Source organism: Artemia franciscana, chromosome 2 (assembly GCF_032884065.1).
Source record: "Artemia franciscana chromosome 2, ASM3288406v1, whole genome shotgun sequence".
NCBI classification, from domain to species: domain Eukaryota; kingdom Metazoa; phylum Arthropoda; class Branchiopoda; order Anostraca; family Artemiidae; genus Artemia; species Artemia franciscana.
In genome coordinates, this window is record NC_088864.1 from 58,749,374 (window position 1) to 58,777,022 (window position 27,649).

The window sequence follows — 27,649 nt, forward strand, 5'->3', positions numbered from 1 at the left end:
TCGAAGGAAGATTTATTATGTGAGGTGGAATTAGTGACACTACTAAAAGGATTATAAAATAATAAGGCTCCAGGTTCTGATGGTGCTGTAAATGTTGTAAATAAATATATTAGTTAAGAGGTGGGAGGTAAGTTGTTCAGAGCCATCAGCTTTTGCACGATATTAGTCAGGTTCCATATAAAGCAGACAAGAAGAAGGAGGATACTTGAAGAGAATTAGCTTCTGAACAGGGTGAAACAGGCATTTTTATCTTCTCTAATAAATCAAAATCAGCTTCTATCTCAAAAATCTAAAGTGAATAACTGTTGGCTAATCATTCTTTATAAGATTTAACTGTAAATTGCAAGGTATAAGGTTATAATGGGATAGCCGAAAAACAAAGAGGTAAATTTCGAGATATTTCCATTACTCAGCTGTGAATTAAGTGACTATGCCAATTGATGCCTTTTTTATGTTGTTTCCAAAAACAAAATATTTTAATTGGAAATATAATTATAATAGTGAACCTTAAAGATGAGACATTTTCCTCTTATTTGTTGGCTGTAGAAAAATGTTAAATTTTGGATAAAACTTGGGTTTCTATTTTATTATCATTCCATTATGTTAAAGTCATGCACTTGACAGGCATTGATTTAATATGATCCTATTGATTAAGCATTTTCTAAATATTTTAAAATTTGTCACGTGTGATTCATATTTAAGCCCATATATTCATAAATTATAATATTATAATAATTCCATAAACTATAATTCATTAGCTGAATAGGCTTATTACGTTGGTTTACTAAAGGTACTTGACAATATAAATTTGATTCTGGCTGGTGAATTACTTTTAGGTGACCAATCATGGATCTTTACTTTTATGCTTAGTAATTTATGTTACCGAAAAGCAATATGAACATTCACTTAAGCTTGGGTTAACATACTAATATTGCTACTAAGCACCGAGTTTTATATACGAAAGGGAACTGCCTGGATGTTAATGTCCGGACAGACACATGTCTAGACTTGCAAGTTTAATTAGACATTGGTCTGGAAGCCGTTTGAAAGTATATACTTTCTTGCAAATGATTGAAAGAAACATAACAAGAGGGGGAAATCAAAGATTTACAGCTTTATTAATAATTTCTTTTACCTGGCTTTCTGTGTCGAAAGAATGGTTTCGACGCAGAAAGGGAAATTAGAAATAAAACCTTGAGCGAAATTCAAATCATTTTGCTATGGATAAACAGCGTTATTTTTTTCAAAGATGAAGCTTTTCTGTGAATTACATCGTATATGAAAGGGGCTGCTTCCTCACCAACGCTCCGCTCTTTACGCTAAAGTTTGACTCTTTCTCACAACTCTTCTTTTTAAAACAGTAAAAAACTTTAGCGTAAAGAGCGGGGCGTTGGTGAGGAAGCAGCCCCTTTCATATACGAAGTAATTTCTGTTCGTCTGAAGTTTTAATTTTGCTCCTTACTTTCAGTTAAATAAACTTTTTTTTTATTTAATTTCTGAACGTTTTTCAATCAATGCATGTTTTGATTTTGGCTCTCCGCAGAGGAATAATTAAAACGAAATTTGCATTTTTTCATTTTTTTTTTGCTAAATGGCTTTCTCTTAATTTTGATCGAATGATTTTGAGAAAAAAGAGCGGGGGATGAAGCCTAGTTGCCCTCCGATTTTTTGGTAAATTAAGATAAAGGCAACTAGAACTTTTAATTTTTTACGAATCATTTTTTTAGTAAAAGATATACGTAACTTATAAATTAGCTTACGTAAAGAAGTTTTGTATTCTCATGTTTTTATTACATATTTGGGGGGGGGGGGGGGGTTTGCCCCCTCGTCAGTACCTCGCTCTTTACACTAAAGCTGAAATTTTGTCCCAATTCATTAAGAATGATCCCTGAATCACAAAAGCCGTAGAATAAATAGTTGAAATTACTAAAAATACTTAAGCGTAAAGAGCGGGGTGTTAGTAGGAGATGTACCCCTCATTTGGGTAATAATTTCTGTTCGTTTTAAGTTTTAATGCTGCTCTTTACTTCCAGCTGAAAAAGCTTTTTCATATTTATTTTTTCATTGTTTATTTTTTTTTTAAATAATGCCAGTAAATCCAGCGCTCCCTTCATGGAAATTTTCTTCCACCATGACAAATTCCTCGATGGAAAGTTCCCCCAGCCTATCCCCCTATTCTCAACCCCTCCCTCCAACCAAAAAATCCTACTGAAAACGCCTGCACACTTCCCAATAACCATTACTATATGTAAGCACTGGTCAAAGTTTGTAACTTGTAGCCCCTCCCACGGGGACTGTGGGGGAGTAAGTCGTCCCCAAAGACATAGTTATAAGGTTTTTCGACTACGCTGAATAAAATGGCTATCTCAGAATTTTGATCCGTTGACTTTGGGAAAATAATTAGCGTGGGAGGGGGCCTTGGTGCCCTCCAATTTTTTTGGTCACTTAAAAAGGGCACTAGAAATTTTCGTTTCCATTAGAATGAGCCCTCTTGCAACATTCTAGGACAACTGGGTCGATACGATCACCCCTGGGAAAAAGAAAAAAAAAACAAAAAACAAACAAATAAACACGCATCCGTGATCTGCCTTCTGGCAAAAAATACAAAATTCCACATTTTTGTAGATAGGAGCTTTAAACTTCTTCAGTAGGGTTCTCTGATACGCTGAATCTGAAGGTGTGATTTTCGTTAAGATTATATGACTTTTGGGGGGTGTTTCCCCCTATTTTCTAAAATAACGCAAATTTTCTCAGGCTCGTAACTTTTGATAGGTAAGATTAAACTTGATGAAACTTATATATTTATAATCAGCATTAAAATGCAATTCTTTTGATGTAGCTATTGGTATCAAAATTTCATTTTTTTAGAGTTTTGATTACTATTGAGCCGGGTCGCTCCTTACTACAGTTCGTTACCACGAACTGATTGATACCTGATAAATAACAGAAGAAATAGAAGTGAATCTTATGGGAAAAACACACATTAATTAGCTATAATATCATTATAGTTTAATAGAGAACCATATCTTACGTTCTTAAAAGTGATTAGGAATATCTAGGTTTTGGTAGCCTAGGCTTGGTGATCAGTCTGTAAATGGGTGTCTCAAAAAAAGACAAGGAAATTCTGAAGCAGTCACCTAAGTGGAGTAAAGCAGAGACACATGAACTTATCAGATTATATAAAGAATATTATAATGATCTCACCTCTATTAAGTCAAAAGTAGATATCTGGGAGCAAATGGCTTTAAGAATGTATGAAAGAGACCCAAGAAACTACAAAGTAAGGCACTATGTGGACATTAAGCTCAGGATTATGTACCTCAGAGATAATTACAATAAGCTAAAGTCAAGAAAGTATGTGTCTGGAACAGATGCTATCAAATGGGAATATTTTGATGACCTTGATCAAATTTTTGGTTAGTAAATGCTTCTCCCCTGATGGGTAGGCTAGGCTAATAGACCTTTTGATGATTAATATTTGTGTTCATTAAGTTAAAGTTCAAAAATATCAGCCCTTCAGAAGGAGACAAGTAAGAACAATAGGGAGGTGTTTTTTAGATTGCTGTTAATGCCTATGCTATTTTCCATGGTTTTGTTTGTGTTTTGACAGTTCACCCCCCTATGTACTCCTAGACCTTTTACAAAGGAACATAGAATGAAAATTGTATCATTTGACTTGTTATTTCATGCACCATATCAGCAAAATTAGGCCTAGGCCTACCTTAATTTATCCTTTGGAGCAAAATTAAGATCAATACTAGATCTGCTCTGCTTCTTGTTGAATATGGTGAATTGTGGTCTCTGTGTTAAGGTCCAGTGACACACCATAAGAGATCTTCTAGAGAGAGGCAATTAAAGCCTGCTTAGAAATGGTAACCAAAAGGTAGATATAGACCATCATGATCATTTTCCAGTTATTTAATGCTGACACCACTGCACAGCAGTAACTACAGATAGAATATACAACATACTTTTAGTAAGAAACTTTAATGATGAATTTGGCATCAGTGAGTAATTGAATAGGATAGCCTATATTGTCCCACTCATATTGCCATGCATGATTATTTATAAATTCTAATAAATTAAGCTGTGGAAACCTTGTTGCACTAAACATTGTAACATTTTAAGAAACAAAAGTTAAACATACTTGTCAAAAGAACAACTGGTACTTCTCAGTTATCTCAACCATACTCAAGTTCTTGATCTGTGTAAAACTGGTTTCTTTGTTTGTATTTAGAGATACTAAGTTTAGTTTCAGCAAGAAAAACTACTATACTATAATAATTTATTCCTTATGCCTCTCAATACAAAATTTCCACATAACTGACACCTTATTAAGAGAAAAATGTTATGGCAGGGTGAAGATTGGATTGACTGCAGCACAATTGCCCTTTAAAGTTGTCCTACATTGAAAGTCTTGAGAAATGGTATGTTTATGTTTAGGCTATTGGAGAAGGCTTCCAGTGATTTCATCTTTTCAACTGGGAATGGCAGTTTGTTCCAGATCCAGATGACCCAGGGTATGAACAAATGATGGTAAGAATTAGATCTTGCAATCTTCACAGGCTCCAATTACAGAGTGTGCAATCTTGTGTTGCTGTGGGGAGTTATTTAAACAAGCTTGTCTTTTATGTTCCCGAAATTCTCATGAACCATCTTTAAGAGGGTTTTTAAGTCTAAGATCATTCTTCTTGTCTCAAGTTTATAGAGAGTGAGCCTTCTTAAAGCTTCATCATACAAAAGGTTTCTGAATCCTTGAAGTCCTTTTACAAAGCATTTCTGGACATGTTCTTTTCTGTCAATATCCTTTTTATCCTTATCCCTTTTTGAGATCTTTGAGTGAATGTCAAGGTGTTGTAGGGAGTGAGTGAGTAGCCAGAGAGTATTTGATGCTTTATGCATAACCAGGCTGGTATGCTTTTCTGTTTTGAGGTCCAAGCTCAGAATTACACCTAAGTCCTTTTTGCAGGTAGATTTTGTTAGGTTAATATCTTTCATTTTGTATGAGTACTTTGGATTTTGGTGACCAATATCTATTGGAATCCTATTGTCCAGGGCAGACTGGATGTAGTTGTGTATCACTACTAGTTGTGAAACAGTTGAACAATTATTATGGAAGCCATGCTGATGATCTGAGATGAGGTTGTTCAATTTGAGGTGCAAGTTTAACTTTTCCACTATGACCCTTTCCATGATTTTCAGAAATGGTGAAGTACTAGTATATTTTAATTAAATATTTAACATATAGAGATAGTTAGATTAGGTATTATATATAGTGCATTCTTGGTGGTCTATTTTCCATTATTCTTTGTTGTAGTTTTCATAATTATGTTTCTAAAGAATTATATTTTTGTCATTTTTTATCATGCTTTATTATGATTAACCTAATTTCACTTACTTGAGTATAGTCAGGATAATTGACACATACCAAACAACTAATATCACAAAAAAATGAAAATAGATCACAATAAGACCTTATAGAAAGCTAACTAACTTTTGAAAGATTGTACTGTGATAGCTCTAACTGGTTCTGACAGTAATGCATTCCAAGTCTCTATACATGATTAGACAAAAAGTTTTGGCCTAATCTTTTCTTTGGATGAGCTGGGTAAATTCTGTACTGGTCCTGTCAGGGACTATTATTACCTTATGTTAAATTACCTTAAATTGAATCTTCTAGCAACTAAGGCTAGATTATGTTCTGTAAAATAGAAGAATTGGTCTGTAGTAACAGACCAATTCTGTTATCTTTTCTAGGAATAGATAATCATTAGTCATGATTATTCTATTCCTAGTCAAGTCTCAATGTGGAGGATGCTGCTATGGGTACAATTATTGTTTCAGCTTGAAGACTATTCTAATCTTTGACAACAAACTTGGTGAAGAAATGTTGCTGAATTTGTGTATTAACAGAACATTTTGACTGCTTATGTGAGTGGCCTCTTGCATGGTGCTGACTTGAATGTTTGGTAAGGAGGGGTTACTTGGTTGTGCATCATACTGGTAAGTCAGCATCATGTCACCACAGTGGCATCTGAAAACAAGTGTTGGGGTGTTGTACCCAATAAACTGAATGATCATTTAAAATTTCCTCATTCTCAAAAGTTTTCCTAAAGTATTTCATGTTTGAATAAGTCATAGACTTGTGACTTGGGATTCCTCACACAGGAATAATATCCTCTGTTCTTTGTAGGTTTCCAGCACTTTTATCAGGTAGGCTAATGAGGAAAATTTTATAAACAGTGTAAATATCTCTGGAAGGTCAGCATGATTATTGTTTAAAGATGTACTCATGGCTGTAAAAAAAACCACATAGATATTATGGCTACTAAAATTACTGACTGATGCATCTGACTAATATTGCCCCTAACACCAACTCTTTTTTGTATAAACCTAGGGTAATGCTTCTTTTTGCTGAAGCAATTTTTTTCCCTGTAAAGATTGTAAATAGGTAATATGAATTTGAGACTTATATTGCAAATTTTTCTGATGCATTGATGTTCCCTCTCATAAAGGATTCATCTTGTTAAGTGTCATGTTATTATCTTCCCAGCTATGGGTCTTGCACTTTAAAACCAAGTAACATAGATTTTCTTCTAATTGGTTTCTTATCAGTAGATACCTTGTGTACAATAATCATTAACTTCAATAATTCATGTTTTTGAAGTGATTAGTACCATCCAGACTCAATAAGTAATATCTTACAGAAAATTTAGACTAGTCAAATAGGTGCTTATGTTTGTTATAGGCAATTCAAGGCTAGTGAGCTCTAATGATATAGAAGTAACTTATATGCTGTAAATTATAAGGTGATGTAGAGGTTATTTTTAAAAAGAATCTGTTAGTGGGTGTTTGTGTCTAGCTCAGACACATCTAAGTGCAAATGCTGGTGGATAACTGTTTTACTAACTTTTGAAGCAAATGTATTAGTAGTTACATAGTTTTGCAAAAACAGTGTATTTCCACAGAAAACTATTTTTAAATTTGCTTATTTTGGGAAGATTTATGAATGTCTGTCAATTTTCCAAATAATACTATAAAATTGTCTTTGCACATTTGAATCTCAGGAATGGCTTGTTGTTCACAACCGTTTGGAGAAAGGATGACATAATCCAAGTTGAGTGCTATTGATAGGCTTAAAAACAAATCATTTAAAAAATTAAATTAAAACACATCAGTTTTTAAGTGTAGTATCTTACAATGACCAGTTCTGTTTTTCTTTTAGGCAGAAAGCAAGCACATAATGATGAGAAGGACTTTATCTCTGAAGCTATTGTTGAGCCAATGCTTGACGATTCAAAATCAAGTAGGGTAACCTTTAAATTATATAATACTGAATACTTCAATTTCTCTCTCACTCACTCATGCCCTCCTTCCATCAGAATTGTCTTTTTGTAGCCTAAAACAGTCCTTTACTGTGATGTTGCCACTTTGTCTCTTTTTTGAAGGTTCCAGAGATCTAAGATTATGGTTTGGACTATTCTATTATTCTATTATCTTTTGTTTGCTGGAATTACCCCCATAAATAGAACAGACAGTGTTGCCAATTCACGAAAATTTAAAAGAAGCATGGAGAAGGATTTTTTTTTCTCTCCAAGAATACCCAAAAGATAATTTGTAATGAAACTAATTCCAAAATGGAACTTTTTTTCAACAAAATGATATTTTTGAGATTCTCTATTTCTGTCAACTGAGTGGCAAATCTTGAATACAGGGTTTGAAGTTACTTAAAATTTACTGGTTTTGGATCATTGGGAACCTTTCCATCTTTTCCCAAAACTATGCCAATTTCCCCATGGTAATAGCTTTTCATAGGTAAATTTGATTTTCAACAGGAAATAAATTTCACCTATTTCAGATTAACATTAATTGATAAGGCAGATATAAACTGCTAGTATTATTGTAAAAATTTAATTTTTTGGGTTTACCTTTCTATTATCAAGGGTAGCAGTTTGGTTATTTGAGTATCTCAAGGCTCAGGAATAATTGGATATTTTCTATGCATTTCAAATCTTAAAAAAAAAAAAATTAAATTAACATACTCTCATCACATATTGATAATTTATTTTTGACAGGCCTAGCAATTATTGGGAGGGAGAAGGCCTGCTCTTGAAAATTTTGTCAATTGAAAAACAAATTTTGCAGTAAAGTAGGTGAAGTACGTGAGAATATAAGAAAAATCATAAATCGTAAAGTTATTTTGGGAGGGGAGAAGGCTCTGGTAACCTGTAACTTGCATAAATGCTTGCTCTTAATGGCTGTTTACACTTTTTGTTTTATCTACTGCTGCATTTATTTGAGCTCCTGAATATGGCTTTCAAATAAGGAGTAAAATAGATTAAGTCCATGAGAATATAAGAAAAATTGTAAAGCTCTTGTGATTCTGGGAGGGGAGGGGCCTGATGACCTCTAACTTGCATAAGTACTTGGCCTTAATGGCGGTTTACACTTTGTATTTTATTTACTGCTGCATTTTATTTGAGCTCCTGAATTTGGCTTTCAAATTTGAAGTAAAATAGATGAGGTTCATGAGAATATAAGAAAAATTATAAAGCTCTTGTGATTTTGGGAGGGGAGAGGGGCCTGATGACCTCTAACTTGCATAAGTGCTTGGTCTTAATGGTGTTCTATACTTTTTTTTACCACTGCTTTCTATTTGAGCTTCTGAGTATGGCTTTCATTTTGTTAAGCTACTAAAAATAAACAAAATATTATGACTTGCTACATGTATATTTATTATGACTTGATGCATGTATATTTTATATCCACAACTTAAGTTATGTTCCTTGTACATCTTTTTATGAGTTGTGCTTCTTGCCCCAAATCCAGAGACTATTACAATGTTTTAAGTTTGACTTGAACCTTCTATATACTTTTTACTTGTTTCAAGATTTACTTATTCATCTTTATTATAATCTATTGGTTTGCTTTGATATTTTTACTTTAATTGTCTATTTAATTTCTATTTGTTATGGGATTCATTTATTCTTTTCTAGTAATTTCTGGTCGTTTTGAGTGAGGTTTATTATAGTAATTTTTTGTTACAATGTTTAAGTAATTTATTTAGTTTTCTATCAAAGTGGCTTATTATTTTATATTGTTAAGTTGTCTGTACCCCTACAAGAAAAGACTTGAGCTCAGCTAAATTTAATATTGTGAGTTTTTCTTTTTCCTCAAATCATGACAAAAAGCTAAACATTGCTAAAATAAGTTTTTTGCCTAGTAAAACATGTCACTATTTGTTAAGCATTTAAAAATTATAATAATTACCTTGGACCCCAATGTAACTGCCCTGTATCCGCTGCTATTGAGCCTTTTAGCTGTCAAATTAACAGTGCCTTAGTGTTTATTAGTTATAATGATTACTTTGGGAGCTGGTATAACAACTTTCCTGTCTCTCTTGTTGGGTACTTTAGCAGTCAAATTGAGAACATGCTAAGGTTTTTTCTACTGTACTTGGCACTTGTTTTTATAAAAGAATCAGAGGTGATTCGCCTTGTCTGCTACCATTTGTATCCCTAAAAGGCATTTGTCAAGAAACTGTCATTATCAGAACTATCAAGCCATCTGTGATTTATTTAACTTATTTTATATTATTTTCAAATGAGTTATGTTTTTTCTTTTTACGTTCAAGAAAAGGACTAGTCAACTCGTTGTTTTTGATATTGCAGAGAAAAATTGAAAATGAAATGGACTACTAATGCTAAACCTGGTGGTATACTTTACGTATTTTAATGTTTTTGTCTTTTTATTCATAGGCTGGACAGATGGTGAAGAAAGTCGGTTAAGTCAAACCTCAACAAGTTTTATCTTCTCAAATCATTCACCCAATTCATCAGGAGAGACATTTAGAAGACAGTCACATAAACGGAAAGCAAGTGAATCAACAGGTTAAGTAAATGCATGATACTTTACTTGGCTGCTATTTATTATCTTTTTAGTTTACTTAGCTTGCTCAGCTAAGGCAAGGTGACATTTTAAATCTAGTGAGCAGATAATCAATTTTTTTACTTGTGTTTTTTTAACATTTGCTAAATCATCATTTTATATTAATATAAAAAAACTGATTGTAATGGCCTCATTTCCACGACTTTTAAGATGAATACTTCCAAAAATAATATGAATCTCTCCTATGGACTCGAACACGAGGGGTATGAAGGGGGTCAGTATCTGCTATAAATGTAATAGAATTAAAAAAAGAGAAGAAAACAATTACGAACTAGCTTTAGGATGAGTGCTCTGGTTATAATCTTGAAGTTTGCGGACCTTGAAAATAATATTGAGTCTTGGAAATGACCCTAGGAGTAGCCATGGCTTGATGCCCACAACTACTTGATGGATTTTAACTCGTCCCTGCCCCTAGTCTGTTGATTTTGAATTAAAATCAAGTATTTGTGGGTATCAAGCCATGGCTGCTTGTAGAAAAAGCCAAGACAGATAGTCTGATTCAGCGGGAGGCAAATTAGGCTTGTGTAAAAATGATGATAGCTCATTTGTTAATAGACAAGTCTATCTATTATCCGTCCATGCGTCATTCTTAAAGCAGAAGAACTAAGGTAGATAGTCATAGAACTAAGATAGTTATAGAATCTATATTTTTCCAAGTGTTTGGTTAAATGGCACGGATAAACGACGGTAGTAAATATGATTCTCTTATTGGACCAATACTTGTTTGTTAGCTTTTAGAAAGGCACGCCCACCTAGAGTCACTAACAGACAGGAGTCTCGACAGAAAAATATATTCCATTAAATCTTAAAAGATATGTTTTAATACATTAGAAATGTTCTGTAATCTTTGTTTATTGAATAAACAAAGTAGACTGAGATTTCGCGTGATCCTTGAATTAATGTTAAGTGAACCTAAGGTAGTTTTTCATTTCATAACTTTAAAGATTTAAATAAAACCGTACTAAAGTGTTGACAGTCTCTATTTATAGAATAAACGAAGTAACTGGTAGAGCAATCTAGCAGATTTTCAGACAGAAAAGTTTTCTAAATAAATTCATAGACTATTAACATTTACTCGTAGCTTTGGAATGAGCGTGTTTTTATTTGAACGTAAGGGCTTCTTTTGGCTTCATTTAGCAATCTAAAGTAAGATCAAGACCTGAGCTGATTACCTAAAATACTCTACCGGGCTTTTTATATCTTTCATAGATATAAAGTTAAGTGCAGTTTTTTATTCTTATTTTTGATAATACATTTCAATGATTCAGTTCACGAAGGATGCTGTTGTTCTAGCAAAATTCAAAAACTATCCACCATGGACATGTCGAGTGTTGGATATAATTCAGGCCAAGAACAAAAAAATATCCTATGTTTTATTTTGTTATGGAAGCCATGAAATCGTGACAACAACAGCCTCACAGCTTTCAGCCTTTGTTAGCATTTCAAAGGAGGCTAAGAAGAAAAATGAACTAGGTGTTGCGAACGCTTTTGCCGAACAGCTGATTTTCCTGATAAGCATCTCGAGATTAGTGGTTCTATTTTACCAGATACATCGGCGAATTCAATAAATTCTTCTTTATCGGACTTGGACACACTAAAATCCAATATCCGAAATGATATTGAAAAAGAAGTACATGAAAAACTTGGATTATCAAATAGTGCGGATATGATTGACTCTATTGTTTCTCAGTTTCACAACTCTATGCTTGTCCAGTATTCGACCAAGTTTGATGAGATTGAAAACAAACTACGGGCTATCCAAAACACGAACCTAGCCCTAGAAAACAACATTGAACAGCTTGAAACCCTGTCTTGATGATATGGAGCAAGAAAAACGACAGAATAAGCTTGTATTTCATGGTGTTGAACAAAGTGGGGGTTTTCCCATCTCTGAGTGCCTATTGAATGTGATTACGGATAAAATACAAATTTCTGATTTTTCTTCGACCGCAATAGTTTATGTGTTTAAATTTCGAGCAAATTTTACTGATTCGAACACCATTGTAAATGCAAAAAAGCGTCCTGCGCCTGTGTTGGTTGCGTTCAAGTCTGCTGAAACTGCAAGAAAAGTGTTTTCTTGTAAGTCAAAACTTGCTCGGTCGGAAATATTTGTTACCGAGTACCTAACATCAAAAAAGAAACAGATTCTTGACTTGGCTAAAAGTAAGCTCGGAAACAGAAATGTTTGGTCGAACAACGGGGCAATTTTTGGAAAAGACTCAACAGGAGAGATCCGTAAAATTTGAGCTATGGCCGAAGTGGTCCGTTTGCCGAATCCGACCGCATAATCTTGAGTTATGAAATTATGTTGTTGTATTACTTGTATGTTTGTTTTCCTTTTTGCATTTTATAGCCAAAATGCCAGTTCCTTTCATGTTTATCTCTTTCTTTTTCCTTCTTCTTTCTGCCTATCAGACTTTTTTTTTCGTATAAAATAGTCACCTTCTTCAATGAGCGTGAACAGATATGATGACGCTTTGAATGAATTTGAACAAAACCGGTTTATTCTTGGAAGCCAAGCTCGTGACACACTTGCGGGGGATGATGAATGCATCGATAATTTGTCGTTGAATTGTCGCCCAAGTAATTATGTGATTCCGAATAATCTTTATGAGTATTCAAAACCAGTGAGTGTAGATGAAAGAGCGATCGTTTTCTGGAATTGTCAAGGTCTAAGAACGGCATATTCTTCTTTATGTGAGATTTTAAGTTTACTTGATAAGAAGCCGTACATTGTAGGCCTATGTGAGGCATTTGTTTCTAGCAAGTCACTGCCCTGGGATTTTTCTTTTCCGGGATATGTTTGCGAACGAAGAGAGCGGACAACCATGGAGCGGGGCGGTATATGCATTTTGATAAATGAAGGTACCCAATATTGGGCTAGGGATGACCTCTCCCTGTGGCAGGAAGGTAGGATCGAAACCCTTTTCATCGAAATAAAAAATGAAGGGAAACAAAAAATGTGATTTTGGGATTGATTTACAAAAAATCCGTCATGTGATATTAGTTTTTTTATTGATGAATTTGAATTGTTATTAGATAAAATTAACAATGAAAATAAAGATAAATTTATGATAGGAGATTCTAATGTTGATTTACTAAAAAGGGTGAATAGTTCAGATTTTGTTAATATGATGGTGTCACATGATAGTTTTCCTCTTGTAGTCTAACTATTCCAACTCGGATTTCGCATCTTTCGGCGTCCTTTATTGACAATTTTTTCGTTAATAGTGGATCACTTGAAAGATCCCAAGCAGATGTGATTGTGTCTGACGGGTCGGATCACCTTCTTTTAATAAGTAAAATAAAGCTGAATCAGTCAAAAGAAAATAAACGGTGTGCAAGGGGTTCGTTTTACCGTGAAATGAAAAGTAAAAACCTAAACAGTTTTGCAAATAAGATGGATGAAACGAATTTTTCGCGTGCAATAGAGGAAAAGTGTCCAAATACAGCATATGACCTGTTCAGTGAGATAGTGACTAATATAATGAATGAAACATGTCCCTTACGAAGAATCAACCCTAATAGAAATTTTCCTAAGAAACCATGGATAACAAAAGTCATTCTAGTTTCAATAAAGCAGAAAAACCAACTTTATGTGAATTATTTAAAGGATCGTTCAAATTATAATTTTATAAAATTCAAAAAATTTCGAATTATTTTAAATTCAGTAAAACGGAAAGCTCAGAAACTTCATTTCCAAAATGAATTTCATGAAAATCAAGGGAATATAAAATACATGGAAAACAATAAATAAACTTTTGGGTATTTTTCACAGCAGTAGGGAGGAGGCGAGAGCCATGGAGACGACAGAAGGTCGTCGTACTGAATCTCGACACATAGCTGAATTTCTGTGTGATTATTTTGCAAATGAAGGAAAAAGACTTTACAATAAAGCACAGGCTAACTTATGCATATCTGTGGGTTTTGGATCTGTTTTTGAAAGACAGCCTGCAAGTGAGAATTCCTTTGAATTTGCAAGATGTTTGGAACGGGAAGTGGCACAATTCCTGGCTACGATGAAGTCGAGTTCTAGTGGGATGGATGAGTTTTTGCTGAAACTCATAAAAGCCGGAAAAACGAGTGTCTTACCTGTCTTGACACACCTCATCAACCTTTCTCTGGATCTTGGAGTCTTCCCGCAAGCACTAAAAATTGCAAGAGTGGTTCCTCTTCATAAAGGAGGGAAAAAAGATGACAAATCGAGTCGAAGACCTATATCTATTCTCCCATTTTTCTCTAAGTTATATGAGAAATCTGTGCATCCCCACTTAAGTTATTATATTCAAAAGAATAAAATTCTAATGGAAAACCAATTTGGGTTCAGAAAAAGACTATCTACAGATATGGCAGTTCTGAAATTGGTTGATTGGATTAATGATGCATTTGAAGCTGGTCTTATACCTGCAGCTGTGTTTTTGAATATGAGAAAAGCATTCAATACGGTGGACCACTCAGGGCTTATTCAAGCTCTTGCCTTGATTGGAGTGAAGGGTTCAAGCCTTGAGTGGTTTTCATCATATCTACACGACCGGTATCAGATAGTACAGAATGGATCATTTTCATCTTCAAAAAAGAAAATAGAGTGCGGGGTCCCACAAGGGTCAATCCTGGGACCCCTCCTTTTCATCATTTTTATTGATCGAATGAAGCATTACCTGTCGGAGGCTGGTGTCATCCTGTTTGCAGATGACACTTTGCTCTTTCTAGCTGCGCCTTTGCTTGATGTTTTGTATAATAAAATTCATAATGCTGTCTCTGAATTTCTAACTTTTTCTCAACAAAATTTGTTAACCCTAAACTTTTCTAAAACTTTTTTTCATGATATTCTCTAGACTTTCGTCAAGTGTGGGCAATGATCAATTCATGGTTGGAGGAAATGTGATAAAAATAGTAGCAACAACGAAATATTTGGGGTTTCTAATTGATGAAAACCTATCGTGGAAAAACCATTCAAATGCTATAGCTGAAAAATTAAGCAGAGGTCTCTGGGTGATGTGAAGAATCATATATCTAGTCCAAAAAAATATTATAAAAATGATTTATTTTTCTATATTTTGTCCATATATTAGCTACGGATGCTCTATATGGGCAAGTAATTTTGTAACATGTTTCAAAAGAGTACAAAAACTTCAGAATAGAGCTGTAAAATTATTATCGGAATTTTATGATTCTGATGAGGTTCCTGCTCATGAGCATTTTAAAAAGAATAAGTTAATGGGTGTATCCCAAATTCGAGATTACCAAGCTGCTATTTTCTCATATAAATATTTGAGTCGCCTGCTCACTCCTGCTTTTGAAAATCTTTTTACTTTTAATAGAGACCGTCATGATCATAAAACAAGAAAAGCTGATAATTTAACTCACGAGTTTAGGAGTACTACTCGGGCAACTTTTGTGATTCGCTATTATGGTCCCCATGTTTGGAATATTTTGCCCGAGGGTGTGAAAAATGTGCCTGGTCTTCCGGCTTTCAAGTCACGGGTAAAGAAGTTTCTTTTATCTCGTGAGTAATTTTGATGTAAGGCCCGTTCCAGGTTGTCATTCTATTCAAGGCAGTTCCCTGATTTATTTGCTGTTAATTTTTTTCTGTCTTCTTCTTGTCTTTTTCCTCTTTCTCTTTTTTTCCTTTCTTCCTTCATCAGTTGAGTTTCTTTTGTATTGAGTAGCGTGATATGAACGTGGTTTTAATTAGCTGAGGGTGATAACTTCGCTTGCATTTACAAGCTTATTGCCTTTCTTGGCAGGCGAATTGCGAATAGCGTTTGTTTTCTTTTCTTAATAAATGTATATCCCATCTCTACAGGAAATGGGGCTTCAGAAACCAAAAATTCCCTTTTGCTTATAAAACTGAATTGAGCTATGTTATTTTATTATCTAATGAATTTTCATCAGTCGGTTCCTTTTTTTCAAATACACTTCAAGTAGGTGAAATTTCTGTGGTCAAAAGAAACTTTTAATCTAAATTAATTATTTAACTTCTAGTAAAGCGCAGACGAAGTTCTAGCTTTTCTTGTGTCTAAATGAGGCAACACCATTCTTATTTGTTTTAAGTCCAGTAATTCAATCAAGCCGAGAGACATATATACACAGGGGCTCCCCTGAAGAGAGTATCACAAATATGTATGGGATCATTAAGTAAAAAGAGAAAGAAAACCACAACAGCTTACAACCAAATTGTCTTTTACAAAATTTAGCTTCAGCACAAACAAAATATTGATTTATCAGATCAACAGTAGAAGCAAACGAATCAACAGACTAGTAAATTTATCATACTTTTCTTGGCCATCAATTGTATTTTTGTCAGTTCACTTCCCTAGTTGGTTCAAGAATGTGGCGATAATTTTGATTTATTGATTGGTTAGTAAAATCCTTCTTTAATCTTGACTATTGCTGTTTCTGAACTTTTAAGTTGATTTTTCAGTCTAAAATATTTACAACTTACTTTAAAAGACAAATTAATTTCTTATCAAAATATAGTTTTATTTTCTCTGATTGCTATTTTTGCGTTGTTTGTTTAGGATGTATCAAATGAGATTATGTTTACGCTAAAAGAAACCTTCATAATCAAACAGTTCGTGGTAACGAACTGTAGTAAGGAGCGACCCGACTCAATAGTAACCAAAACTCTAAAAGATAGAATTTTGATACCAATAGCTACATCAAAAAAATCGCATTTTAATGCTGATTTTAAATATATAAGTTTCATCAAGTTCGTAACTTTACCAATCAAAAGTTACGAGCCTGAGAAAATTTGCGTTTTTTTTTAGAAAATAGGGGGAAAAACCCCCTAAGAGTCATAGAATCTTAACGAAAATCACACCATCAGATTTGGCGTATCAGATAACCCTATTGTAGAAGTTTCAAGCTCCTATTTACAAAAATGTGGAATTTTGTATTTTTTGCTAGAAGGCAGATCACGGATGCGTGTTTATTTGTTTTTTTTTTTTTTTTTGTTTTTTTTTTCCCCAGGGGTGATCGTATCGACCCATTGGTCCTAGAATGTTGCGAGAGGGCTCATTCTATCGGAAATGAAAAGTTCCAGTGCCCTTTTTAAGTGAACAAACAAAATTGGAGGGCACCTAGGCCCTCTCCCACGCTAATTATTTTCCCAAAGTCAACGGATCAAAATTTTGAGATAGCCATTTTATTCAAAGTAGTCGAAAAACCTTATAACTATGTCTTTGGGGACGACTTACTCCCCCACAGTCCCCGTGGGAGGGGCAACAAGTTAAAAACTTTGACCAGTGCTTACATATAGTAATGGTTATTGGGAAGTGTACAGGCGTTTTCAGGAGGGTTTCTTTGGTTGGGGGAGGGGTTGAGAAGAGGGGGATATGCTGGGGGATCTTTCCATCGAGGATTTGTCATGGGGGAAGAAAATTTCCATGAAGGTGGTGCAGGATTTACTAGCATTATTTAAAAAAACAATGAAAAATAAATATGAAAAAGTTTTTTCAGCTGGAAGTAAGAAACAGCATTAAAACTTAAAACAAACAGATATACACAGATGATCAGTATAAAATTTGGGTCGGAATTAGTAAATTTAGTAAAAAAAAAAATAGTGTGTCCTAAAGTTTGTAAGATGAAGTTTAAAAATAAAGGTTAAATAAAAAAAAACAAATTAAAAAAAGCAAAGAGGAAAAGGGAATTCTCTTGTTTTACATTTCAATTACAGAAGGGGGGGGGGATTTCTTCTATTCGAAAGTCGTTTTGGTGTAAAAATATGGCCTTGTATGTGAAAAGGCTTTTAAAAATTATTATCTTAGGCTATTGATTTTCTGTGCAGTTTTGATTTGGATGTTCTGAAAGTAATTGCCAAAAATTTACCACACCAGTAATATGGGTGCAAAATTCAAAGATGTTGATTGCACATCTCATATAAGAAATACTGATGTCAAATTTTTAACTCCAGGACATTTTCAGAAAGAAGTGGGATGGCCCATTGTAGACAGATGAGGGGTATTAAATTCGAAGTTGAGCGAAGTGTAATAGTTTTTGTATGTTATGGAATAGCTTTGACTTTAGGAGAATCTAAAAAAAGCGGGATGTTTGATTCTAGACAGATGAGGCGTGTTGAGTCTGATGTTCTGTTAGATGTGATAGCTTCTAAATCTTATGGTACATTTTAGACTTCAGGATATTCTCAAAAAGATATGGGATGACCAACTGCAGCGTGATGTTAAGTGAGATACAATAGGTTATCAACGAGATTTGAGGAGATTGTTGAAAAAGTAGCGGAGTAGCCAATTGTAGACAGATATGGTGTATTAGGTCTGATGTTTAGTGAGATTTGATAGCTTCTGAATCTAATGGTGTATTTTGAAGCTCAGGGGTTTCTCAAAAGAGCTGGGATGACCAACTGTATTCAGCGCGATGTTAAGTGAGATGTAATAGGTTGTGAACAAGATTTTCAAAAAGAAGTGGGGTAACCGATCGTAAACAGATGGGATTAAGTATAAAGTCTGATGTTTAGTGAGTGATTTGCTTGACTATTTTTTGGGGATTTTCAAAAAGAAGTGGAATGGTCAATTACGTATCATCTATGTTTATAGTATAACTAGCTTATCTGTAAGCAGGGCTGTGATCTCAAAAGAAAGGATTCAAGGAAAATACCCCCCCCCCTTGTGTATTAATAACGATCATTTTTATTTAATTTTTGAAAAACTCACCCCCTGCAGATAACTTTTCATTCGTTGAAAATTCATTTCTCTCTCGCCAATTACCCCTGAAAAATTTTCCCCACTAGTAAAATAACGATTGTATTTTTAAATATTTTTAAACAATGTGACAGTGCGAAAAGCATTCAGTTTCAGTGCGAAAAGCATTTGCAAGATTAAGAGGACCTTGGGGTCAGGGGGATTTTAAACCAAATCCTATGCAAGAGTGTACTCAACAACTCCTTAAAGTTTCTTGGTGATCAATAAACACCTAACGTACTATATATATATATATATATATATATATATATATATATATATATATATATATATATATATATATATATATATATATATAAATATATATATATATATATATATATATATATATATATATATATATATATATATATATATATATATATGCGTATATATATGCTATGTATATGCTATATATATATATATATATATATATATATATATATATATATATATATATATATATATATATATATATATATATATATAGCATATATATAGCATATATATATATGCTATAAGCTTGACAATTGTCGTTTCTCTATAAAAATCGGCAGATGACAAAGACGCTTGTAAATGCTTAAATGTACACTTGTTGTTTGTCCAAAACAAATTGTGCAATGACTCTGGCTAAAGATTGTAATGCAAATCAGTATAGGGAACACCAATTTAGGGGAAATGAAAAAAATATATTGGTGGTCCACCACCAGCACAATGAAATAAATTACCTATTTACTAAAACACTGTGTGAAGCCTCAAAATGAATATTCTAAAATGTATGGATAATTTTATTATTTATTACTCTGTGGTGGGATATTAGGTTTTGCTAATGAATCGCAATTGGCTGACAAAAGGTGTTTTCGTCTTGTAAATCAGATTCTTGAAGCAAGATTCCGAATTATCAATGGAGTAAGTAAGCTTATAAAAGTAGACTTAAATTCTCTGATGGCATTTCCAAGGTGCAGAAAGGGAAAGCACTCACAAATCTAAATCTGGCATTAGAAACGTGAGATTGTTTTCTATGGACAAGTCAAGTTCAAAACTGAATAAGACCATCATTGTTAGCTGCCTTACGTTCTTAATAGCAATCATTGGTTGTGTTGTACGCTTTTCATGCTGGTGAGCTACAGCATCCAGTCCCTTTTTTCTTCTGTTTAGCTGAATGAGGATGAAGCAAAAAAGCTCAATTTGCTTCGTTATTAAGCTTCTTCTTTTCAAGTGGTCGGATTATTTTTTCTTTGGAATTGCAACTTTGAATATTGTGAGTTTTGTTTTATACATAAAAAATAATTTTAAATAATATTTATATTTGTAAATAAATCAGTAATGACTATTAATTTAGTTTGGGTTGCTTGAGCAAACTTTTTTATTGATTAGATTCATTTTTTTTTTACAGGCAATACATCAGATGCTTCCTTTGAAGATTTTCAAAGTGAAACAGATATATTCTCTCATGGTGATGACATACAACTCAATACGCCCTCGCTGAGTACAGGTACCTTTTAATATTATGAGCGGTATGAAAAGGCGAAATAAATTAGGGATATTGTTCTGTGATCCATTTCAAATCACAGGTGTTTAATAGTTATAGTTTCTTATATTCAACGTTACATTTCTACCAACCATTTTAGTGAAATTTGAATGGTACACATTTTCAGCTGCAATTTTTTTAAACATGAACACATTTCTAACGATATATTTTTTTTTCTAACTTTTTTAAATGAATAAATAGGAGAAAGGAATTCGAGAAATTCCAGTGTATCCCCTCTCAAATATTAGCTGTTAAAAAAGTGAAAAAAAAAGAAATAGAAAAAAAACATAATTTTATATTTTTATCCAAGCATTGATTCCGAGTGAGACTTTTTATTTTTGTACTATCAGATCAGATAGTGCACTATCACTATCAAAAAGGGATAGGGTCCTCAGTTCTCCCTGGCTGATAAAGACTTGAATTCTTTATTGTTTTAAAAAGCTTGGCTTTGGTAGCTGCTGTATTTACAATAAATTGCGTGCTCACATTTTTTCAGACTAATGCGATTTTTGTATAAACAGTGAAAAAAATTTCTAGCAGCGTCCTCCTTTTCTGGAACGATTCATTAGCATAGATATCTGGTAGATAGATATTAGCATAGATCATGGATCATAACATGGATTGTAGATATTAGCATCGATGGTATCTGGATTCACTGAGGCAAGACACACGATGTTTGTAATTTTGATATGTTCGGAACTTTGCAGTATGTTTGAATTATGTTCGAAATAACATCGATGATATCTGGAATCAGTGAGGCAAGATACAGTATGTTCGAAATGTTGTTTTTTTAGAGTATATTCGGAAATTTGAGGTATGTTCGAATTATGTCCGGAATAACATTAACAGAGATCATTGATATTAATATCGATGGTATCTGGAGTCAGTGAGGCAAGATACAGTATGTTCGAAATGTTGGTTTTTTAGAGTATATTCGGAAATTTGAGGTATGTTCGAATTATGTCCGAAATAACATTAACAGAGATCATTGATATTAACATCGATGGTACCTGGAATCAGTGAGGCAAGATACAGTATGTTCGAAATTTTGGTATGTTTACAGTATATTTGGAAATTTATAGTATGTTCGAATTATACTCGAAAAAAATTTATCATAGATATTAACATCGATGGCATCCGGAAGCAAGATGCAGTATATTCAAAAATTTTGAATTTACAAAAGTAACGACAGTAAATGATGATGACGATAGTCTGAAAAGGCGCAAAAACTTTATGTTAATATATTGTCTGTTTATTCTTATTGCTATTATTTTATTAATCGTCAAGCAAAGAAACTATGAAAGACGGAGGATAAGGGAAGAAAAAAGGTGAAAAGCACCTTCAACAAATGTGGAACTAATAGCCCCAAGCAGTCATATTTTATTACATCAGCTCTGAATTTTGTATTTCCCTTCATGAAGTAGTTTGATAAATATTAACAGAAGTACGAACAAAGAACCTGCAATATTATTGGTGTGTACAATAATTTTATTTTTTTAACAGTATACCCAGCTTAGTGTATACCCAAATCGGGGGGGGGGGGGTGTCACTGAAAGTTCTTGTATTCCCACGTTAATCAAGACATCGGGAAAATAATGTGTGAGAGGTGGTTTCGAGATCCAAGAAATTATGTATAAAATATTTGGTTTTGACTTTATAAGATGGCCAAGTCATTCTACATATCCCTATTCAATCTCTAATTGTCTACTAGCCCTTGTCTCTTCTCTATTGGGTTGAACTCATTAAGAAATGGATAAAAATCTACCCATGCTTCTGAATCCATTTTTTTTCTTTTTTTAATGAGAGGTAAAGTTTAATTTATTGGGAAAACCTGTTGATCACAACTGTGCATTCATTTCATTTAAGCCCTTTGATAGAAATATGGCATGGCGATGTTTGCCAATAACTCAATTTTTGTGAAGCTAATAGCTAGTTATAATAATAAGCAGTGAATAATTATTTTTGAAATAATTATGAGTTAATGCTGAAGCAGTTGGAATTATTAAAATAATATTTTGATATTTATAATAGTTAAAATAATAAAGATGAATGACTGTTCATATTCTTTTGTTGCGCTATTAATAGAATGTTTTACGAATTATTATTTCAGCTGGTGATTTTGAGAAGCCAATCACTTTAGAACCCAAAATTAATTATTTTAAAGAAACTTGGCAAAACTAATTAGGTTTCCTTCTTTTTAGTAAGATTGCTCTCTTAATAGAATTCTTTTATATCAACTCATCTATTTCTCTTTGTTTTCGATACTCTGTTTTTCCCTGTGAAGATCAGCGGGTTGTTATAAGTTCATATGTTATAGCCAAATTGGCTAGGATATACCCCTTTTCCGACCATAAATATCTACTTTAGTGTTTCAATTTTAGCCCTTTTTGGAGGCTATGCTCGCCTAGACTTTTGGAGGGAAGGACTAACTTGAATACTAAGACTTGCTATTCACAAACTAACTTTAGCTTCTTTATGGTGTTTCGAAAAAATGCTGAGCGCATTTTCATCATCAAATCATAAAATAATGTTATTTTCTGCTTCTTCCTAGATGCCACCAGGGTTTACAAATTAAAATTTTCGGCTAGGGTAGATAATCGTATTACAGATACATGGGGGACCATTTTGCACTGCGGCATTCGTAAATGAAGCGATCCCATGTTTAACAACTGTAGAAACGAGCTGAAGTACAATTTGAGCTCACTTCCACACCTTTTTCACTTACAGAGCTATGAGCTATTTCACATTTTTTAAGACTGGAAAAAATTACCATCTTTGTATACGAAGAACCTAAGATTGCCTGGAAAAACAGAAAGCTTGTCTGGATTTACGGAAATGGTAATATTTGTGTCTTGAAAGTATTGATATTGTACAAGAATATCGATAAGATGTCTGTTAGTATCAATATTTGTCGTACCGTTTTAAATATAATATACTCATCAAACATTGACTGAAATACAGCTAAATTTGTCGGAAGTGTTCCACATTTCTGGTCTTTTTGGCACTATATGATTTTGATGTAATATTAAAATACCCAATTCAATAAAAATATCATTAAATTAGATAATAGTAATATTGTCGATAGTATCTAATCATATTATTGTTATACTAATATTAATAATTTAGCTTTTATCGATCTGCTTTGCCTGAACATAAATTAAGATTTTAAGGTGTTTACTTTGAAGAATGTTGATTTTCAGTAATTTCCTTTGCTTTTTAGGTAATAAAGTGAAATTGAAGAATGAATCTAAATTAGAGCTAATTTTGGAACAACAGGTAGAAGTAATGAAGTCATTACAGAAGTCGATAGAAAGGCAGGATGAAGAACGAAAATTGATTTTTAATGTTTTTGAAGAAACACAAAAAACATTGAGAGAGACAATAGCCAACCAAACTACTCTTATGAAAGGCTTTTTTAATTTTATACAAACTCAGCAAACAATTTCGGTTCACAACCATATTGGACATCGTAACAGTCAAGAAAATGCACAGCTTTTCAAATGAAAACACAAATTAACAATTTCCGCCCTAGTCTGTAAGTTATGATACACTATACCTAATCACATAACATTAAAGGATACACGGACTGCTTCAGTTCAGGATCAAACTCATAGAATTTAGGGGTTAGCAACGAAAAAACAGAATGCTGAATATATTCAGGATTCTGCTTTCTATGCATGTGATATTTTGAAATATTTGATTGCGTCGCTGGTTTCATTCAAAAGCTAGTCTGATATGAAATATCTAAATAAAGTGCCAAATGAAATAAATCATAATACAAGAACTATATTAACAAATGAAAGTCTTTCAATTTTGTCGTGGAAGATTTTTGGGAGTTTAAAGCAGAATTCTCTAAATCTTTATAGAAGATTAAAAAAAAACATTAGTTTGAATATCAATAAAAGAAACTTTAAGAAGAGAATTTGTTTATATTTGCCAATTCATAAATAGAAAGGTTTTATTTATTTTAAACAAAATTGTGCCGGCCAAAGAAATGAATTTTTCGTCTGATACGAAACAAAACGTAAAGGAATATTCACCCATCTCAACACTTGTTTCCTCGGGTGTCATAAAATTGACACCTAGGTCGGAACTATCTGACTTATTTCTGATGACTTGAAATCAGCTTCTTTTGCAATCAAAGAAAAATTCGACTCCTTTCTGAGCTGAGCTTAAGACTGTCTTGTTGTAAAACAATATATTTTAGTGCTAATGCTTAATCAAAATTTTGCTATGTAAGTATTTCGTCTCTTAATAGTGTTTAGGATTTGTTTTTTTCTGTCAGTCGAGCGTGAATTATTTTCTATATTTTGTTTCTTATACATAAATTTCCTGAAAGATGATATATTTTCTTCCAGTCTTTTAAAAGCGTACATGTTTGAATGATAAGCTAGCTGTTTCACAGAAAAGGTAGTGCGTTGTTGACCAATTATTTTGAATTCTCTAAAAAAGAGACACTCAGCAAAGACAGTTTGTTTAGCCAACCCATCAAGTAACACATTGAACCCTAGAATACACCCGTCAATACAGAGAAACGTAGATGTCACTGCCGATCAAATTCATGGGAATAAGTTCGAGAGGGGGCAGCTGAAAAAAATAGCTGATAGGATGCTCTAATTTGTAATAAATGAACGCGTCAAATCGTCAAAATAACCTTAGTCGTTACATTCAACACAAGATCCAACATGTGACTTGTGGCATTGGCGACGCGTGCATTGCCTAAATTGTCGACAGATCTTCCGGTTCACTCGTGAAGGACAGAGCTTGCGTAATACGTGCTTATCACGTCAAGTAATTCCTCCTTGAAGCTCAGATCCCATAAAGTATCTGCCCAATAGATTCAGGAATTGACCGGGGAAAACGCTGCCAAGTCAGCCGATGTTTTATATGAGATATAACTAGTATCATCAGAAAAATCTCTGTTTACAGGTTTCTTCTGTCTTTACAGAGAGTAAATGACAAAGGCATTGATTCAAGTAGCATTTAGCATTCCATAGTGGATGCACATGAGCCATCTACAAGTTTTCCGACTGCACTCTTAGTTAAAAGCATCAATGCCATGTTCTGTGCAATCCCAATTGCATGGCCCAAGGCCGGGCAATTTGGCTGAACTAGTACAATCCAGTACATTTGCTCCGAAATTCAGCGATTTTGTCGATATACGTACTTCAGACGTTAACCGTTTATTGTTGTATGAATACTGATGTTTCACGACTGGTTTCCCTATTTTATGACTTTCAAGCGATTTGATGTTCATCCAGGTTGTCAAAAATACGCATCAACAATATTTCAGGAATAACTAGAAGGTAATAAGTTGAAATTTTTAGGGGCGTATTTATGGGATGGTAAACCAAATTAAAAAACACTGTGCGGACAAGATTGTCAAATGAGAGTATCTGTGACATTTTAGGAACGGATTTAGGACATAAGTAGAAACTTCCAGGGCATCTTGAGGGGGATGGTCGCTTAGTATTTGTCTATACCCAAGGCTGAAATTTGATGAGGGTTAGAATGGCTTCAACCCTACCGAAACCCAAAAATTGTGCCAAAATTGTTTTTAAATGATATTCCTTGTATTCATCAATCCAAAGTGATATGTTACAGCCATTATTAGAATTTTGTCCTTAGTATAAATAGCAAGCCAAAATCTTTATTCTTAAGGAGGAAAACAGGAAAAGCTTGACAAATATTCTTTAATAACCAATTAAAAAAAAACCCTATATTGGTTAAAGACGAACACAATTTGTTTCAAAAGTTAATACAGAAGACGTTCTTCAAGAGAAGTAAAGAGCTGCATTAGACAGAAGATAAAAAGGGTTCTAGGGATTTGCCCCCGGAAACTATCCCCCCCCCCGTGGGAAATAATGCTTTCCAAATTTGAGATTTTTATTTGATTTTTTTCCGTGGGGGGAAGGAATTTTGGTGCTTGTGTATTATACATCACTCACTGAAGTTTACGCTATGTAAAACTTGAGAACAAACCGGTTTCTTTGTTAGTTTCTTTCAGCTTCTAGAACATGTCTGTTATGTTTCTTACACCAGCACTGTGTTGCTTACACCAGCACTTTGGAACAGAAACTGGTCCTCTTCATTTGTACCACATAAATTCTCTTTCCCTACTGCAGCCATGTTCTTCAGCCTGCTTGAAAATTGCGCTAGAAGAGTACTTTCCAGCTTCACTTTCCACGACCTTTCAGGATTCACTTTCTGAAAAGTGTTTCCAAATAGCAAACACTCAAATGAAAAGTAATTCCTGTCTGTCTTCATCCACGGAAACGCATGAAAAATGATTCTCGATCTGCTTTCCAAGTCACAAAAAATTGCCCTTTACTGATTTTGGTTGAGTTTTCTTAAACGCCGTCTATAATATTCTTTGTTGGAGGTTCTAAAGTAATAGTAGTGGCATTTCAAGAATTCATTACGATTGTCTTCGAAATAAGATTCCAGGTATAACACTTTTGCAGGACCTGATCGTCTTTTGACTGAGTTTAACACCAGTCCCAACATTCCCATAAAGTTCAAACTTAAAAACATAGCCGTTCTTAAGATATTCCACTCAGACCCTTTAAACAACATATATCCAATCAGTGTCTTATGATTTCTTTTAACACCCGCTCAACATTTCCCAAAAATTTTAACTCGATACCCTTACCATTCCTGAGATGCTGCAGAAACCAATTTGACAAACTAGGAGCACATGGTTTATTTTGATTTAATTCAACATCCCAATCGACATTTTCTTAAACTTTAAACTTAATAATCTTAGACATATTTAAAGAGATCTCTTTAAACATTTTCTGAAAGTTTGAGAATCTTAATTGTTTCTGATAAATTGGAAACATGCCATTTTGACAATCTAGATGCATACACTGTGCCTTGCCGGAAGCTAAAAAAGCTGGAATTTTTGGTATCTTGAACATTTTTCTTCAAAAATTACATTTTTACAGCTTCGTTCTGTGCAAAGCAAAGTTTTAGCATCATGACAAAAGTATATATTTGGCGATGTGTTTTATACTTAATTTGTAAAGGAGTTGCATGTTTATTGTAATTTCGTATTTCTACCTTGATGTTTCTGTATACAATGATTGAAAGAATCGACGTAATTTCTTAATTGTTCATTCTTTTCTTTTCATCAGAAATGCTTACCTAGTTCAACATACATTTGCTTAGTCAAAGTAGATAGTTTTAACAAGTATACGATTTTAACCAGTGTTATATTATACAGCTATTTTAGTAGCAGCAGCAGTAAAACAATTACCTTCCGTGGTAGCTTGCATATAACCCTTTTTGTCTAGTTCGATATCCTTCACGTCTTATTTTGAAAATTTACCTTGCTACCCTTAGCCTTAGAAATAGTAGTACCAGCATTATTAGCAGTAGCATAAATGTTAGAATTGCTTGTAATTGTAGCACTCACATATTGCCTTTTGGTTAGTTCAACATCCCGGCCAAACTTCCCTGAAAGTTTCAA

General features: G+C 33.6%; 1 protein-coding gene across 1 annotated transcript; it reads left to right on the forward strand.

Moving 5' to 3' along the window:
• Positions 1–2,942: 2,942 nt before the first annotated feature.
• Positions 2,943–27,287, forward strand: LOC136043848 (uncharacterized). The gene is made up of 5 exons (XM_065728796.1): positions 2,943–3,416; positions 7,226–7,306; positions 9,759–9,890; positions 20,044–20,142; positions 23,399–27,287. Exons 1-5 carry the CDS (start codon positions 3,095–3,097, stop codon positions 23,680–23,682), a joined length of 918 nt encoding a protein of 305 aa, XP_065584868.1. The 5' UTR covers positions 2,943–3,094; the 3' UTR covers positions 23,683–27,287.
• Positions 27,288–27,649: the final 362 nt, after the last annotated feature.